Source organism: Grammomys surdaster, unplaced genomic scaffold, assembly GCF_004785775.1.
Source record: "Grammomys surdaster isolate TR1022 unplaced genomic scaffold, NIH_TR_1.0 125956, whole genome shotgun sequence".
Classification (NCBI taxonomy): domain Eukaryota; kingdom Metazoa; phylum Chordata; class Mammalia; order Rodentia; family Muridae; genus Grammomys; species Grammomys surdaster.
Window position 1 is genome coordinate 1,356,044 of NW_021620775.1, and position 18,967 is coordinate 1,375,010.

General features: G+C 48.9%; 1 protein-coding gene across 1 annotated transcript in view; it reads left to right on the top strand.

The window, feature by feature from the left end:
• Xxylt1 (xyloside xylosyltransferase 1) overlaps positions 1-18,967 on the top strand; it is a 128,827-nt gene that overhangs the window by 12,466 nt on the left and 97,394 nt on the right. Inside the window, exon 2 of the mRNA XM_028753779.1 lies at positions 15,610-15,757. Coding sequence (XP_028609612.1) covers positions 15,610-15,757 — 148 coding nt within the window. The remainder of the gene's footprint in view (positions 1-15,609; positions 15,758-18,967) is intronic.

Sequence of the window (18,967 nt, forward strand, 5' to 3'; positions counted from 1 at the left end):
TGTGCAGGAGCAGATGCAGGCAGGTGGGCAGGAGGGTGAGCAGTGGCCTGGGGCTGCAGGAAGTGAGTGAGGGGGCTGCTGGGTGCCACCTCACAGATGTTCTGTGAGCACTGTTCCTAGACATGTGGGATCATGCTAATCAGAAGGGCCCCCAATTAACATCAGCTCTCCAGTAGAGGTTGCCCCCCCCCCCCAGACCAGCTAGGATGGTCATGGTGTTTTAGAGACGTCTTTCTTTAAGGTTTTGAACCCCACTGCCCCTCATTATGAAGAAATCCTGATGCTATTGGGAAGGACTCCCATTGTTTCTCTTACTATAAGAGCCCAGAGCTTCTGCTGGCATGTCCCTGCCTTCAGCCCCTGCGCTTGTCTCCGACATTGGTGGATAGGGTTGGCCCAGGATGCTCCTGCTGAGTTCAGGTCTTTCTCTTCTGGCTTTCTAGTGTGTCTGAGCTTTAGCTTCTCACCTGTAAGTGATGGATCAGTTACTGTTCTTTGATGGTAACAAACTAACAGATAATGGTGACCAGGGTCTATAAAGAGAGGTTGGTTTGTTTATTCGTACTGGAATTGCATCTAGGGCCTCTTGGATGGTAGGCAAATGCTCTACCATCACGTTATATTCTTAGCCCACCAAGGATTATTTTAGATAACAGGTTTAACTTTTCAGTCCATAATCAAACAAAACCATTTTTTATAAGTCTCTGGCGAGATGTCAGATGGCAGCCGCAGGAAACACACAGTGTAGACCCCAGTTCACTTGGTTGAGAATTGAAAGAAAGGAAAAAGAAAGGGCAGGGATCCTAGTGTTTCCTTCAAGGGCTCACCTCCAATTCATTAAGAACTCCCACTGTGGGCTAGGAGATGCTCATTTGGTAAAACATTTACTGGGCAAGCAAGGTGACCTGATTCCACATCCCCAGCAGCTCTGTAAAAGCCAAGATATGGTGGCCCCCTTTAACCCTGGCCTTTAACCCTAGTGCTGGGAGGCAGGAGTGTCCCTTGGTTGCCAGTCAGGCTGGCGGCGTGGATGACTTCAGGTGCTAATCTGGCCTCTGCTGCCTGTACACACTCTCTCACACAGAACTCCACTGAGTCTCTGCTCTTAAACGTCCTGTCATTTTCCTGTAACGCCACAGGCTGACTAGCACGTTCTCCATCTGGGCGTTGGGGAGGCCCTTTATACAGATGGTGGCAGAAGGGTGGGGGCTTTCCAGCCCTGAGTCACATGAGCAGTTCTCTTACTGATGGGTCTAAAATGGGTACCAGGAAGTTGCAAGCACAAGAATTTGTTCTGAACAGAGGCTAGGAGATGAGGGGAAGAGGCCATTGTTCAGCTCTTCCTGGAATGAGCCTCAGAGAGTCTTCTTTGCTGAGAGATTTTGGTTGATTTCCTGGCTTCACTCTTGAGGAGATGAGGGGAATGGAGTCTCCCCAGCTCTCTCTGCAAGGATTACAGCAGTTGCCTCAGTTGAAAGCTCCTGAGGAGCAGGCATCATGTTGGAGCCGACCTTGTCCTTGTCCTTGGTCTGCAGAATGCTTAGTGTGGAAATGTTCTCTCTTCAAAAGTTTACAGCTGCCCCTGGCCCAGGGCAGACTCGTGAGCCAAATGCCAATGAGCAGCTGAGCTGGATCGGACCCCTGACCTTCCGACCTTTGAACACGGTATCCTTTCTTAGTAACTCTTGATTCGAGTGGTTCCTTCTTAGCCTTCTGAAGCAGGGATTGCTCTCTGCGATCTGGAGCCCCAGTGGAATGGTGACCAGAGTGCTCTGTGTATTGTTCAGGGGGCTTACCCATGTGACCTGGTCCCCTCACCAGTTGGTCAAGAGTTTTCAAGTAATTTATGAAAAGCAGGCACTGAGTCCCAGAGCCAGGGCATGGTGCCCTCCTTCCTGCTCCAGCCTGTGTGCTGTGGAGCTGGCAGGCGCCTCTTTTCAGTACATCCTATAGGCTCTGGAGTGAGGCACTGCCTCCTGCGTTTTCTTGGCAGTGGGTCACAGGAAGTCTAGGTTGGAAGAAGTCTAGTGCCTTCAAGTTACCTATGAGGAAACCGGGGCCCAGGAAAAGCCTAGTGGCTTGCATAAGGCACTTGTAGTCACTTTTCTATTGCTGTGATAAAAACACCGTAACCAAGTTAACTTACAAAAGAAAGCATTTACCGATTCAGAAGGTTAGAGTCAAAGATGGCAGAACAAAGGCATGGAGGTAGGAACAGCTGAGAGCTCATTTCTTGGTCAGCAAATAGGAAGGGTGTGTGTGTGTGTGTGTGTGTGTGTGTGTCCATGTTCCCCTGCCCACCTTCTCTATGGTTTGTTCCTGGGGGTGGTGAATGGGAATCAGGCAGTCTTTTGAAACCTCAAAACATATTCCCAGTGATTTCACTAGAAACTCCTCCAACAAGACCACATCCCTCCCTCCTAATCCTTCCTAGACAGTTCTACCAGCTAGGGACCAAGCATTCAAACATGAGGCTATAGGAGCCACTGTTATTCAAATCACAGTAATCACACCGTGGGACAAGGGGACCCAGGACTGCGTGGGCTCCCTGTCTCCCTGCCCATTCTCTCCTTGGTTTGTTCCCAGAGTTCTGGATGGTTCTTATCTTTACATCTTCAGCTTTCTATCCTGGCAGGATGCATTTGCTTAATCTCACTTTCCTATGGTCGTTCTACATGTGTTCCGTGTGTGGTGACAGCTGTGACGTGTGTCCCTGGAGTGGCACCCTTGGGGCTGCCTCAGACGCAGGCTCAAACATTCTTTCCTTTCTCCACTCTGAGCTCTGATGCCTTTTACCTGGCTCTGGGCCTCTGTGGGACCTGAGGTGGGGAGCCGGGAAGGGTAGCTGTGTGGACAGGAATCCACTGCTATGGCCCGTCTAGTCCTGCCTGGCCCTGCAGTCCAGTTGTGCCTGTGTCCATGGTCTCTGGGCCTGGTGAGCTGATCCACATGGCACCCAGAAACTGTTCTACATTTTTCCTTCTCTGATGGTGTAATGGTTAAATTGTCAACTTAAGACAATCTAGAACTACCTGGGGAAGGGGGTCTTGGTGAGGGATTGTCTAGATCTGATTGGCCTCTGGGTATGACTGTGGGGGATAAGCTTGATTACATTAACTAATACAGGAACCAGCCCACTGTGGGTGGCACTAGTACCTGTGTTTGGGCCCTGGACTGTATTAAAATGGAGAAGGGGCTGGGGAGAAGGCTCAGCAGTTGCTCTTTCAGAAGACTTAGGTTCAGTTCCTAGCACCCACATCAGTGACCTATAATCACTTGTAATTCTTAGCTCTGACACCTGCTTCTGGCTTCCATGGGCACCTGAACACACAGCATGCACTCACACAGATACACACACATTTTAAAAATAGCTTTAAAAAACCTGAGTAGCATGAAGGTGTCTTTCTCTGCTGTTGACCAGATGTGACTAGCTGTGTGAAGTTGCTGGCATCATGACGTCCCTGCTGTGGTGGAGACTGTAACTTGGAATTGTAAGCTGAGTTGAAGTCAAGGTATTTTATCACAGCAATAGAGATGAACTGGTACAGAAGTTAGCACCGAGGGGTGATGAATCTGACCATGTGACATTAAACCCTGAACTGTCTGGGGCAGGGGTGACATGGAGACATTTGGTACATTGGGCTAGAAAAGCTACTGAAAGCTGGGAGCAGAGCTTAGTGAGCCGTTCTAGCAGGGAACTTGGAAGGATGCTGAGAGAAACAGTCACTGGGGTCCAGCTCATAAGGTTTCAGAGGGGAGCAAGGACTCTGTTGGGAACAGGGCTAGGGGCCATTGTCTGCTGTTTGACCAGGAACCTATCTTCATTTGGCTCATGACCTGAGAGTTTGAGGGAAGTTAAGTTTAAAAATAATGGACTGATTTGCTTGGCAGAGGTTTAGGCTGGCTCTGAGGAAGCAGCCCTGATTGATGGAGCCTTCCACCCTGCTGGTAGGTAGAAGAGTCCACACAGGAACTGATATGGCTGTAGCCAAGGAGGCTAGGCAGTGTCTCACGCTGGTGAGAGCCTGCCAGTGTCATAAGTGTCCTTCACAATGTACTGGTTTGAAAGATGTGAAAGACACAAGATTGAGGGGGTCATGGAGAGCAGCCAAGGCTAGGAACCATGTGGCAGGTTGATGCTCCTGTGGGGTGGCCCTCAGAGGCCGTTTCATGAAGCTGGGACAACCCCAGGAGATGGGATGCCAGTACTATGGGGCATTTGCTAAGGAGAGCTGTAACTGTGTGTTCGGGTGGCAGAGCTAGAGGCATGGGGACCCAAGCCCTTTGGGGTAACCAGTTAACTTACAAGCCCCAGGTGCTGAATGAGGAACTGAAGGATTTGATATTGCAATGCCCCAGAAATGCAATCATCCTTTCTGCTCTTCCCTGTGGCTATGACGTGATTGATCAGCTGTGGTCCTGTCATGTCTGTTGCCCTGCTGTGGTGGACTGTAACCTGCACTTGTGAGGTCAAATAAACCCTTTCTCTCCCAAACTGGGGCTTTCAGGTTATTTTACCACAGCAACAGGAGTGAAACTAGGGCACCTGGCTTCCTATCCAGCTCAAACACCTGCCTGGAGCATCCACACGACCCTCTTGAATGCCTGTGATGCTGTTGTTACCCTACTGTCTCCCTGCCTGCCACACTGGGAGAGGGCCAGATGGGGAGAACCTGGGGGGAGATCACGATGGCTTCTCTCTCCCTCCTGGGTGGCCTCAGGTAGGAGTGGCGTGGGTTTGCTGAATGACTCTGGTGTTGCAACAGGTGGGTGCGATTCAGCTTCTGACTGTCCCTCATCTTCAAGGGGCCATAGGTAGTTATTTTCCTTCTCTGAGTGACTTCCTTGGCTGCACAAGGGACACATGGATCAAGTGAATGCATGTGGGAAAAGGACCCGTCCATGTCCAGCCCCTGGTAGGTGTCTGATAGGGCCCATAGGTAAGGCTACCGTGTTTCCTGAGAGGTTTCTAAAGTCCATGTCCTGTGTTGGGGAAGCCATACTTGTCCCTGGCATGCCTTCACAGGGCCTTGCTTGCCAGGCTACCACTTGTTCTCATCAGCTGAGCTCTATAGCAGGTACGATGCTTAAACCTGGCCATGTGTGCAGAGAAAATCTGCACCACATGCTATGTTCTGTTAGTGTCCCTGCTAAATAAGAATGGCACGCTGCCTGAGCCCAGGGCCCATCTGAATCCTGTCACAGCCTGCGGTCCACAGGTTTGTCAGTGGAACCAAGAGGAACAAGTTTGAAGATGTGGGATATCTGGAGCAGGTGAGAAGGTGTTAGGGAGGTGAGACACTGGTTGTTTTAGGAGATCACTCCTTGTTGTAAGAGATGCCTAACAGATGGCAGTGTGCAGTGGGCTTTGCTCCCTAGTCATTGGTGGGGCTGGTCACTGCCAACGTGTGTGCCAAGCCAGAGTTCTGGGTCCCCATCATCTACCAGGGCTTCCCTGTGGGAAGAAGGGGTTTCAGTAGAGATAATGCCTCTATCTGATTGGCCTGTGGCAAGACCGCAGGGATGTTGTCTTGATTAACATTGAAGGGAAAGGGCCTGGCCCATTGTGGGTGGTGCCAGCCTGGGCAAGTGGTTCTGGTGTGTATAAGAAAGGTAGCTGAGCCAGCCAGAGAAAGCAAGTCGGTAACCAGTGTGGTGAGCCTGAGGCCTGCCCTGGCTCCCTGGGATGATGCTGGTGTAGAAGTGAAGTGAAATTAACCCTTCTCATCCCAGGCTGCTTCTGGTCATGGCATTTATCACTGCAATAGGAGGCAAACTAAGATGTTGTGTTTTGTGTTATTAAACAATTATAGAAATGTTCTTATATGTCATTTTGATACTTTGGTTTTTCCTCAACATGATGGTGTTGAAATTTACTGCTGCTGTGGATACATGTGGATCTCATTGGTCATTTCAGCTGCTATGTAGTGTTTTATTACGGGCAGACCTCGCTTTACCCATCCCCTCTAGAAGACGACCAGGTGGCTCTCACCTTGCCACCCCAAACCTTACTTCAGCATATGTAGGAGGCGGATGTTCATGATGACTGGCAGGTTTCGTGTAGAAACTGTGTAATTTTCTCCACTTTTCAGTGTCTGAGAGAAGGGTCTCAGTGGGGATAGCCTTTTACTTGGGCCTTATCTGTTCACTTCCCAGAGCTGGATGTGAAGGCCCTGGGCCTGGCTTTGGCTCCTCTTGTGACTTGCCTTGCAGCCTGTAACTCTGCCCACTTACCGGTCCAGTTCCCTGTCTGAATCCAGAGGATTAAATTGGTGGTGTTAAATCAAGGGTCTCCCCTTTAATGTGGTGCTCGCTCACAGGCCTCCCCTTTGAGATGCTAGTTAAGCAGCCTAATCCTATAGCCTGAAGAGATCAGGCCATGCCTCTGTGCTGTCAACACAAGCTGGAAAGAGAATTGCCTCCCTCAGATTGACCCATAGGCAATTCTGTAGGGCATATTCTTGATTAATGGTTGATGTGGGAGGGCCCAGCCTTCTGTGGGAGGTGCAGATGGCCCTGAGTTACGTAAGAAGGCAGGTGAGCAAGCCAGTAAGCCATCTTCTTCCACAGTCTGTGCTTCAGTTCCTGCCTGGAGTTCCTGCCTGCCTTCAGGATGGACTGTAAGCTATAAGATGAAATAAACCCTTGCTTCCCTAATTGTTTTGGGACATGGTGGTTATCACAGGAACAGATCTTAAAGGAAAACTTTTTTTCCTTGAAGGCTCTATCATATTGCCCCTGATGTAATGGACTGACTCTGTCTTTTAATACCTTCCTGGGATAGCTTCCCTGACCACAACCCTTCTCTCCTAGTAAAGCTCATTTCTGAAGGGTGACATCATGCCAAGTCCCTTGCTGAGCTAACAACAGAACTCTTCTTTTTTTCCCTTAACAAAGGCTCAGACGTGCTGGGTACATGTTGCTTCTTGCCATTACATTTAGCCAAGGCTTCTAGGAATGAGCCTTCAGAGGCTAACTGGTCTTGGGGAAACCTAGCTTGACAGAGGCAGTATCTAGGGCTCCCTGTCACCTACTGTCTCCTCCCTAAGGTACAAAGCACCTGTGCTCAGATAAATGGCCTGCTTTCCTGTAGCTTGAGAGATGTGCTCAGAGTCCAGTGTCCTTAGGTGAATTCAGGTTTATAATGATGGAGGAAGCCTGGGGCTGCAGCCAGGCCTTGAGACAAAGGATCAGTGTGCAGCTATGCCTGATTTTCTGCTCTCTAAAATTCAATAGCCCATGTTTACTGTGGGCTCTGTGTGTGCCAGGTACTGTCAGGGAGCTTGGGTTCCTCAGAGAAGGGAAGAGGCAGACAGACGAAGACAGTGGCCTGCCCTAGTGGAGCTTCACATTCTGTGCAGAAGATTTAAGCACCTACTGCAGCTGTCCACATTGCTGCTGAGAGAAGTGAAGAAGGTAGGGGCTCTGAAGGGCGAGTTTTCATTTTATGACTGTTCTAGGAAAAGCAGACGAATGAGCTATACAGTGTGCCGACAGGTCAGGAGGTGATGCAGGAGGTTAGCAGGGGGAAGGATCAGGAGTGAGGAGCCCTTGCAAGAGAGTGAGTACTAACTTGGCAGGCAGAGGAGCCTCCCTGACAGGTGGCAGAGAGCAGAGGGAAGGACCTGACCTCACAGCTGAGTGCAGGGTGCCGGCACTGGTCAGCAGCCTATATCTGCTCCCCACAGGAATTGCTTTCTGGACCTTTTTCACACCTTGTTCATTGACTTTGGGTACTCTAGCACCTGTCAGTTGCCTTTCTGCAGGGATTTCTAGAGCTGAGTTTGTCTGTGCATGATGTCAAGCAGAGTGGCTTAGCTACCGCTTCCTTCTCAAGGTTGCTGGTGTCCCTGAACAATATCCCCAGCCTCATTCCAGATCCTGATTCTGACTCCCTGGGGTCAATGCACACCATTTATAGGCTAGCCAGGCCCCCGTGAGAGCCTGTGCCTACTGAAGCTGAAGACTCCCTGGGGCAGCAGTTGAAGCTGGCAGATGTGTTGGAGGCATAGTCCCCTGGTGCTGGTTTTGCCTTCCATTACACACTCTCCCTGAGGCCCATCTCATTTGGATTATATTTCTTCTTACCTCTGTCAAAAAGAGGTTTCTGAGTTTGAGGATAAAACTTCAATGGTGATAAAAGCTAAAATGTTAGAACCCTTACAGGAATACCTGGGGGTGTAGATGGTGCACACGTGTGAGTGGAAGTGGATGGAGGGCCGGGCAGGGGCCTGTCCTGTTGGACACAGTGAAGAACAGGGCCAGGGCTCTCACAGAGGGCTGTCCCTGTGGACACAGTGAGGACCAGGGCCAGGGCTCTCACAGAGGGGCTGTCCCTGTGGACACAGTGAGGACCAGGGCCAGGGCTCTCGCAGAGGGGCTGTCTTAGTGGACACAGTGAGGATCAGGGCCAGGGCTCTCGCAGAGGGGCTATCCCGGTGGATACAGGACCAGGGACAGGGCTCTCAGCTTCTGAACTGCAAGCCAAGCGGGCCATGAGAACGGCTCTTTGAAGTGCCTTTAGGAATTAGATGGGTGGGCTCTGATTCCTCTCTGGCTGCTTGCACTTCTGTCAGGCTGACTTCCATTCATGAAGGACATCTTGCAAAAGTGGTAAAAGTCACACAGGGCCATGGGGGAATACTCACAGTGCTGTGTTTCTTTTCTCAGAAGGTCTCACTTTTACCTTTTCCATTTAAAACTAACAAAGGGAGAGCTTTGTTCTCTTATCCCAAGAGGTCTTTCTTTCCAAAGTTAAAAGTTACTGGAGAGGGCAGCATATGCTGTGCATGACAGGTGCTGGTGTGGGGACTCTTTAGAGATCAAAACTAAGAGGTCAGTGATTTCCCCATCTCTCCGTCTGTCACTCCCAGATCTGTTGTCACTCCCTGGTCTAGGAAAAAACACTTCTGACATGACTTCAGAAGTAACCGTTAAGAACCAGGCACAGTTACTGTGAAGCAGCTCCCAGGTTGGATGTAAGATTTTAACACCTAACTAGTAGGTTAAAGGTAAGAAAAGGACTGTGTGCCTACAGGTTTAGAATAAGTCCTGTGAACTAGAAATTTCTGTTCTTTAGGTACTTTCAGGGCCGGAGGGATTCCTGGACTACTTCTTGGGTTCTCCTGGGAGCAGGTCCTGCAGTAGTCTCCCTTCTGGACTGGTGATTTCCGCCCACTGTGCTCTTCTTCCCCAAAATGTCAGCAGATCCTCAGCAGTTGCCGAGTCCCATGGCCTTGATGTGCTCTGCTGAGGTGCACACACAGCAGTGAATAGTGGACAGTCAAGGACAGCCCCGCCAAGAGCTGGGGAACAGGCAGAGAATGACTGACTAGACATGTCAAAACATGCTGTGTCAGCTGGTGAGAGGTGTTACAGACAACACTGAAGCTGTTAATGTGGTGGCCCGAGCATTAGCATGTGCTAATGGTGCATCTGGTGTGTAAATGTGTGTGCTGCATCTGTGTTACTGGGCTGGAGCTCTTAGCTACATTTTGTAGTAAGAGATGAGCTCTTAGCACCATGTGCCTTGGTACCTGGATGGGAGATAACCAGTGTAAAGACCCTGTAGTATGCAGGTGCTTGTCATGTCTGTAGGGTTGAATGTTTGTTAGCACATTTGTCTTTCCTGCATAGAAATAGGTATCACATTCATCATGTAGATTGATGAGTTTTCTTTTCTTCAGGAAACCATCTTTCCTCCAGCTCTTGTTGGAATTCATTACTGGGTTCTCACAGTTTAGTGATGTATTTGTGAAACTGGCTAGCCTGCGTGGATACCAGCCTGTGTTGGAGCCCACCTCCTCCTCACCTACAACCCTCAGAACTACTCATTTTGTTGTACTTATTCTCCCATTGGTCCTGAAGAGTGTTTCTGGGCCAGGATGATAATGGAGGACCTGCCCTCAGTGTTGAATGCTGCCGTTTGCCCCCCATCCCCAGCATAATGGCTGTTACCATCTCCACCAGAAACAGCTGTGACTACTTGCAAGTGACCCTCAAGGTCAGGCTTGTTGACATTCCCTTATAGAAGTAGGGGTTGGGGAGGGTCCCTAGACACTGACCTGAGATGTAACTGCTCCCTGGCATCTCCCTCCCAGCTGTGGGTACTTCTACCACAGTGGCTTGTGGTTTGGGAAAATGTTTGTTAGTCTATATAGTGTGGAAGGCTGACTGAAAAAAGGACTTTCTGATGGTGATTTTAAAAGTGTCTAGTTTTTCTCTACTCCTGGCTAGCTCCCAAATGAATGGGATAGATTTATTTAGTCAAACACAGTACCTGGGCAGTCAGTGATCTATTTTAATCCTCTGAACCTTCCTGCCAAAATCCCCAAGATACTTGTATTTTAGTATTGGTCTGGCCCTCTGGGCTTTAGATGTATTTTCCTATGCTGTTCCTCTCAACCTCCTCATGACTGAATCTCCTCCTGACTTTTCTCTCTATTCCCCTCAACTGGTTGTCAGAAGTCCCACCCTATTCTCTCTTCTGCTTAGCCATTGGCTGATCAGCTTTTATTGACAAGGCAGAGAATAAATAGTAAGCATTATTTACACAAACTTGAAACAGGAGATATTGGAATAAGCATTATAATGGCAGGTCTGGATTGTAAGAAGATGTGAGGGCAGAGAAACCAGCATTTGAATAACACAAGGACAATCTGTTTACAGTACACAAACATGCTTACATGACTCCATTTATGCAGCTATAGGAAGTCTTCATACTGGCTGGCTGCTCTGTGGTCACCCAGCTCCTTTAAGTAGCTCTTCGCCATGCTCTTGTCAGTAAGCGCAATGATTCATTGGTTCAGCAAGCTAGGCTTGGGTCAGATCATTACTTTGGTCTGTTGTTGGTGCCCATCTCAGGTGAGTAGGTGCTTATTTCTCCATAGGAGAAGGTAACACCCAGAGGGAGGGAAAGCAGCCCCTCTTTGGGAAGTGTCTAGTGTTTGTTACTAGGAAAGGCCTACCTGCTATTTCATGTCCTCCCAGATGGCCTTAATGGGGAGGCTGTCAGCAGTGAGTGGGCTGGAGAAAGATCATTTCCCAGTGTGAGGTACACGCCCCTTTTCGTGACTCTTCCTGATCCATTAAGACTTCTTTAGAGGTTGGTTCTCTCTCTGTCTCTATCTTTGTCTCTGTCTCTCTTGCTTTGTGTGTGTGTGTGTGTGTGAAGGACAGACAGACATGGACATATGCACGTATGTGTGCATGTGTGTGAAGACCCAAGGTTGCTGTCAGGTGTTTTCCTCAGTCACTTCACCTTGTTTTTAGAAAAAGTTTGTCACTGAACCCAGACTCACTGATTTGACTAGATTGGTGGTCAGTAACCCCAGGACTCCTCCAGATAAGTCCTCAGCTCTGGGTTGTGCCCGGCACAGTTAAGTGGCTAAGTATGCAGGATGGCATCTGTAATTTCAGTTCAGCCAGGACACTGAAGGGCCAGGCGGCTCTGATATCTAGATCTATCTCACGTCTGGAGATTCTGCATGGAAAAGCGTTCTAGCTGTACTGAAAATGGCAATGCTATTGTCTGTCCTCCTCAGGCACTACTGTGTTCCTTACCTGAGATGGCTGAAGCTTGCCTCAGGGAGTTGGCGCCTAGAGCGCCATGCCATTGAAGGCAGGACTGTGATTCACTAATGATCCCTGTGTCTCCTGAATCTCTGGGGGTGTTACTCTCATATCACTGGATGGATTCTAGCCCAAGCTTATGCCCATGACGTGGTAATGATTTGGGATTGCATTGGTTAGTTGGTTTTTTTTTTTTAAATCAACTTAACACAAACCTATAGCTACCTGGTGAGAATGACTCTCAGTTGAGGAATCGCCTCTGTGCGGTTGGCTGGTGGGCATGTCTGTGGAAGCATTTTCTTGATTGGTAGTTGATAGAGGAGGTCCTAGCCCTATGGGAAGGACTAGGGGCCTGTGGGCCAGGGCTATGTTAGAGATCAGCAGAGCAGCCCATGGTGAACAAGCCAGAAGCGAACATTCTTCTGTGGCTGCTTCTGAGGCTCCTGTCTTGAGTTCCTGTCTTGGTTTCCCTTGGTGATGAACTGTGACTTTCCAGATGAAGATAACTTTCCTTGCGAGATAACTTTCCTCCTCACATTGCTTTTGGTCATGTGTCATCACAGCAACAAGAAGCAAACTAGGGCAGGGATGTTTGCTTGTCCCCATTGGTGGACAGTTCTGTTGATGGTGGGCTTGTTGGCTGAGTCTGGATGTTGCTGCAGCATCCTTCCATGCTGGATATGAACCCTGTGGACAGTGGAGACATATTTGTCCTTCCTGCGGGAGATGGATGCTATCCCTGCACCAGAGATGATTGTACTGGCAGTGTTCTTCTCTCCTGTGGTTGAGGATGACCTCCCCCAACCCTTCCCCTGTCTGACTGGCCCTGCAGCCTGCAGCTGCAGGAGCTGCTGGTCTTCTGGCAGCCTCAGGGTTTCCTCGAAACCATGTTTTCCTGTGCCCAGAGCCAGCTCATTACCTGGCTCCATGGCTCTAGGAGCATGGTTCCCAGTGGGCTTGTCATTTGACAAATGAGTTTTCCTCACTCTGAGGTAAAGGCTTGGGGGCGGGGTGGTGGTGGTGCATGCCTTAGCTCCTCAGAGAATGTTTCCAGGATCTGTAGCCTGGCTCTTCTAGCCTCTCTGTACCAGGGAGAGTGTCTACTCCTGCCAGGCACAGGATCAGAGTGTCTTCCATACATACTTTATTTTGAACAACAAACTTTTTGAGGACACTTAGAATATGAATACTTTGTCTTTATTGAATTTAGACTTTTAACCGAATTTAGACTTTTAAAATAAAAGGAGGCAAAGAGACTTACAAATTTAGTTAATATTTCTGATAGACATGTAATTATTGGTATGAAATACTGTTATAAAAATCCTTTAAGTATCACTGATAAGAGGAAATTAATGAGTGCTTACAAATGGCTGATTAAAAGCTGATTAGAAAACCAACCGTCTTGCTGTAAGCTTGGTAGGTCACTGGGGACGGGACACTTCCAGTAGTTTCTTCATGAGCTCAGAATGGGCTCTGTCCTGCATAGGGGAGATGGCTCACACTGGTGGTTCAGTCAGTGGGAAGGGTTTGAGGAAGGAGATCTTAGGTTGAGTGTGGGTAATGCTTATAAGTAGTAGGTTTGGAAGTTTTAAGGTGTGCTACAGGTGGAGACCTGATGTTTGTTGTCTGCATCCCTGTGAATCGCACTTTTGTGTTGGCATGAGTCACTGTTCTGGCCCGCTCACTGGCTGACTGCTTTCAGTAACCAGCTACTTTACAGCCCTGTGTTCCTAGGTTTTGTGGCAGTTCTTCCTGTAGCTCATGAGGTGGAGCTCTGTATCCCTCATCCAGGCTGGAGCCTGGGCTGGGCTGGGGGCCATGGGGTCCAGGCTTGATGGTGCTGGAGGGGATCACAGTCTTCAGACCAGCTTCCGGCTCTGGAGACTGGGCATTTTGATTCACACTTGGTGTCTGTGGCTTACATCCTGCTGTATGAGTATAGCCTTGGAATATATTCATTTTTCTTTAAAAAGATTCATTACCTGGAATATTCACTGGAGCTGGCTAAACAGTACAGCTCTTGGAGCAAATGTACTGACAATCTGTTTGTCCTCAATAAATCTATTAATGCTGACTGGAGATAATTGTTGCTGGGAAAGCTTGGGTGATATGATGCTGGGGGCAGAGTAAGCTGGCTGCTGACAGTACTTTGCTTCTATGGGCTTGGCTGTGGCTGAGGCAGGCCCTGCCTTCATGTATATCCCACCTCCTCACACACACACACACACACATGCACTGGAGCGTGCACCCACACACTCATGCACACACACTCGTGTACACGGGCACACACACGCACACGCACCCTCTCTTTAATGAATGTGGAGATGTCTGGCCCTTGAGAGCCCTCCCGTGCTTTTATCGCCTTGTCTATTCCAGCCCCTCGTGATGGTTTGGAGGTGTGATGGGGGTGTGCTGGGAAGGCTGTCACATGCCTGATCTGTGAGGAGAGAGACTGAGGGGCCAGGACACAGGCAGGGACAGGATGTGAGGCTAAGGAATGAGAGCAGTTTAGTGGCCCCTGAGCTGGGTCCTGTTCTTAGTCACCTCAGTGTCACAAGGGTGAGTGTTGCCATTCCTGTGTCACCCACGAAGGGACTCAGGCTCTTGTCCAGAATGTTGTTCCTTCAGGTTACAAACTTGTGTCCGTGGCCTGGCATGGATGTAGCCAGCTGTTACAGGGCAGGGACAGTCCTAGCCAGTGAAGCTCCATGTGAGATGGAGTATAGGAGGGGCCTGGAGGATCATGGGAGGTGGTGTGAAAGCTGGAAGGAAGGCTGAAGAGGGAGTTCCACACATGGGAAGAGCCAGTGGATGCTTATAAGGATTCAGGCCATAAGGGCAGCTGATGGGCCAGTACGAGGGTGAGGGTTCAGCTTGTCTTGTCATGAAGGCAGGTGGGGAGGGAACTTGGAACCACAGTGCAGGCCATGCTGGGAGGTTTGGACCTGAGGGCAGTGAGCTTTGGAGGTTTTGAAGTTAAGAAGACAAATATAAATGTGTGTATTTGGGAAATGACTGTGAGGCCCAACAGAGGATGTTCAGGAGGATGAGGTTTACGTGAGGGAAACCACAGGGCAGGGCCAGAGGCTGTGAGGTGTGGGAGAGAGAGGTAATTTGAGATTGGTGTGAAAAAGAGTAGCCAGAAAGGGATGGAGGAAAGCAGCACCGGGGGAGCAAAAGGTCAAGAAGCAGTGAAGCTTCTGTTGGCAGCTTGGCTTTAAAGCTGCAGGAAGCCAGCTTTAGGGGCAAAAGAACTGAAGTGGTAAAGGCATTTTTGAGACAGGGTTCTATTCCATAACTGGCCTGGCCTAGAACCCACTTTGTAGCTCAGGTTGGACTTGAACTTTGAGTTATCTTTCTGCCTTAGCCTCCTTAGTGTTAGAACTCACAGGAGTGAGCTACCAATCCTGGCCAAACTAAGCTCAGTAATGTTTTAGAAATTGAAAGAGACTGAGGACAGAAATAATCATGAACTAAAAGAAATACAATTTGGAGAGAAGTAAGAAATATTAGGAATCTAGAGCAAAAGCAGGAAAGCAGAAGCCGTTGGCTGGAGAACCAGTGGTGTAGAGCTGGGTATAGTGGCCATAGGCTCCGGAAGTCCAGGGAGTGTGGTCACATGGGAAACCTGTGCAGAGTCATGGATGGTGAGAAGGTAAGTGAAGTGCAGCTCACCTGCTTGAGAATGTCTCGGGCGGTGCCCACACCTGACCTGCCTCTGGCTGTCGTGGGAGCCAGGCTTCAAGTCGTGACATTTGAAACTAAAAAGCAACCCGAGAGCTGAGCCCACTGCTTGTTTCTCCTTCTACATGTCCACATGTCCACCGCCCAGTCCCTAACAGTGTCCTTGCCAGCCTGGCTGCCTGGGGTCTGCTCCTTAGTCTCCTTCCTCACTTCCTTTGCCCTCAGTCACTCCCAGCATTCTCTTAGCTCCACCCTGTCTGTTTCTGTCTTCTGGGCTCAAGTGTGTGTCAGGTGTCTGAAACTCGGAGAGAGATGATTGGCTGACTGTTGGGGTTTTCTTGCTTCCCACTACAGGTCATCTTCCATGATGTTGCTGTGCTGACAGACAAGCTCTTCCCTGTCGTGGAGGCCATGCAGAAGTACTTCAGTGCTGGCTCAGGGACCTACTACAGCGACTCCATCTTCTTCCTCTCAGTTGCTATGCACCAGATCATGCCCAAAGGTAACCTGGATGGCCAGGAGCAATGGCCCTGGGGTGTCAGGCTCTATATACACTTCTGGGTACAGTATTGCTGACCACCTGTTTCTGAGGGAGGCAGGGGCTAGGGGCCTCCAAAGAGCTAGGTACAGCTTTGTCCCCTTGCTTGATCTCCTAGTCCTGTGAATGACACATAAACTAAGACTTTGTCTTCTACTTATGACTTATATAGTCACTCAAGTGGCAGAGCTAGAATTTGAAGTCATGGCTATCTGGTTTAGAACCCTGCCTCTCTAGATAGCTTTCTGTGCCTTCAGGTGACCCAGATGAACGCTTTCTGGGAATGCCCAGTACTAAGGTGGCTCCTGTTCCCTTAGAATCCAAGGTAACATGCTGGCCCCTGCTCTGCCCCCAGCTGTATACATGGCTCTGACTAAGGTAACATAGGCTGTCCAGGACCTACAGGAAGTGGAAGGAGCTCTTTTAACCCAAATCCCCAGTGTTTTCTTAGGCTCTTTAGCCAAATGTTAATGTGCTTCCAGAGATTTATTTGCGCATATACCCAAGATCTACTTACTGAAAACAGTCACTAGGAGTTACTAAATCTCTGTGGCCGTAAGGAGAGCCAGCAGTGCCATGCTTCCTGTGGTATCTGGGCTGTATTCTACTAGGAAGTCTGGATGCTGCATGAAATGTGGCTATATTGCTACTTTCTGGTCAGCTGATCAGGTGGTTTGGAATGTCTGTGGTTTTTGAAGGGACACTATGATTTCAGACATTCCAGATACTGTCCTGAGCTGGTTCTTTACTGCTGTTCTTTGTGTTTATGTGTGCATTGAAGACATTACTTTTGTGCTTTGTTCATGTTTAACTGCTGTTTTCTTGCTATTTTGGTTATTTTGTTTCTGGACATTTCCCCCCCTCCTTCAGGAAATCGAGAGTGAAGTGGGTGGGGCCTGGGAGGCAGGATTAAGTTTGTGTTCCCAGAGTCCTGTGAACATGGTCACTTGGTGACCAGAGTTCCAAAGATGCTAGTTAAGTTTCTGTGAACTGTCTGCCCTCCTTAATGTTTGTAGCATATGGTCACCCCATGTACCTAAAGAACTTTAGACACATGTTTGTTTTCCCTTATCCTCGGTACCTAACCAGGTCCTCATGTGTGCTAGGCAAGTGCTCTGTCTCAAGTCACACCCTTTTTTTTTTTTTTCATTTTAAAAGATTCATAAAATATTTAAGAACAATAATAAAATAGGAAAAGTTATGTTTTTTTAAAAAAGATTGATTTATTTGTTATGAATACAGCACTCTGTCTGCATGTATGCCTGCAGGCCAGAAGATTATTATAGATGTTATTACTATCTCATTATAGATGGTTGTGAGCCACCCACCATGTGGTTGCTGGGAATTGAACTCAGGACCTCTGGAAGAACAGCCAGTGCTCTTAACCTCTGAGTCATCTCTGCAGCCCAAAAGTTGTGTTTTTACACCACTTAAGAGCAGCATCGCTGATTACTGCTATCTTCTACTATTTCTATGACATGCACTTTAAAGATTTGGGCAAGGTAGGAGGTACACTGTGTATTCAGATTCTCTGAGTCTTCTTGTATGTCAGAGTATGAAACTGATTTCATTTCAGCCCAGAGCACACAAGCAAGCGGTGGTATCAACAAAGCCGTTGATGTCACACCTTCCCAGGCTGTGTGTCATTAGTCTTTGAAGGTTTTCTGAGTGTCAGTTAACTACATGAAGCTTGGCTCACTTTACCATTCAGTGTCCTGTCCTGGGCTGCCTCAGTGCATCCAGTTGGCTTTTTAATATTGTCAATTACACTATGGTGGATGTCCACATGCAGAAAGATTATCTTCTTTCTTTAGGATTGTTTCACATGATGTCTTCCCAACGGCGGAATTACCAAGCCAAAGGTGATCTCGCAAAGCTAGGTGTGTCCGCTCCCCAGTGCCCCCAGTGTGGCCTGGCATGAGTAGTTTCTGTGCTGCTTTCTAGCCCAGGGTGTCTGACCGTTTGTGGAGCTGTGTAGACTTCTAGTCAGCTGCTCTCCCCCTTGACAAGGAAGAAACCCTGCAGGGTCTTAGGTGAGCCAGGTCTCCTCTGCACTTTTATTTTAGTGTCCAGACCTGAGTTCTAGTTCATCTCTCTGCACAGTCCCTTGAAGCTTCCCTGACCTCCACCCCCTACCCTGCTATAACTCTGCAAAATGGCCTGGCTGGGGAAAGCAACCCCATGTTCTGTGCACTAACTGTCCCCTTGAAGCAGTGTCATAAAAACCACATCTGCAGTATCCCTGGAGGAACACAAGGGCAGGCCAGGTGTGCGTGCTGACTTCGATTCTTCTCAGCCCTTGTGTTTCTTTTGCTTGCTCCAGAGGTCACATGTGGCTAGCTAGTCCAACCTACTGTTCATGACTGTGGTCCCTCCGCAGACCTGTGGCAGCTCTCTGCTTTTCTCTCTTTCTGTCTCTGTGTTAGTTTTGTCACCATTTGTTCTTATGCGATAACAAATAAAACGTGTGCCTAACCGGAGCTGTAGGGACTGGAGGTCAGCTCCTTTGGGCTCGCCAGTGTCTCTGTCCTGTGTGACATGGCTATGAGGAGCTGTCAGCTCTGGCTTAGTGACATGTCAGTGAAAGCACCTCGAGAGGGGATTAAAGTCCCAGTTGTGGCAAAAGCAGCTGGTCAGGAGTCTCCCAAGGCCCCTGCCCGGCTTTGAATTCACAGAGCACTTAAAAAAACAAGTGAGTTCCTAACTACTTCCATACTCAATGATCTGGCACCTCTAGCCAAGGCCTCTAACTGTGGCTTCTGCAGAAACAACCTTCAGTCCAGGGAGGAGCTAGCAGGCCTTAGGGATGCTTGCCTCACTTGGTGCACGTTCAGGCCATTCACCGGCATGCACATATACTTCCGAGATGTTGTGCTGCTGAGGAAGTCACTATGTGTGTCTTAAGAGTTAATGAATGGTGATAGGCATGTGTCTTCTGCCTGCCCCTCCCATGTGTCCTTCTGGTATGTGTATGGCTTTGAATTCCACCAGCTGTGAGAATAGAATCCCAGAGGCATACGGACTGTATACATGTGTCCCTATGGTGTGTCCCTATAAGTTGATGTATCTGAGTATATAGGTTGTATATAGGTTGATGTGTCCCATGATGTATCTGAGTTCCTTTGCTTTCTAGGTCCCTTGTCTGTGAGGAGGGCTGAGCCAGGCAGGTCTAAG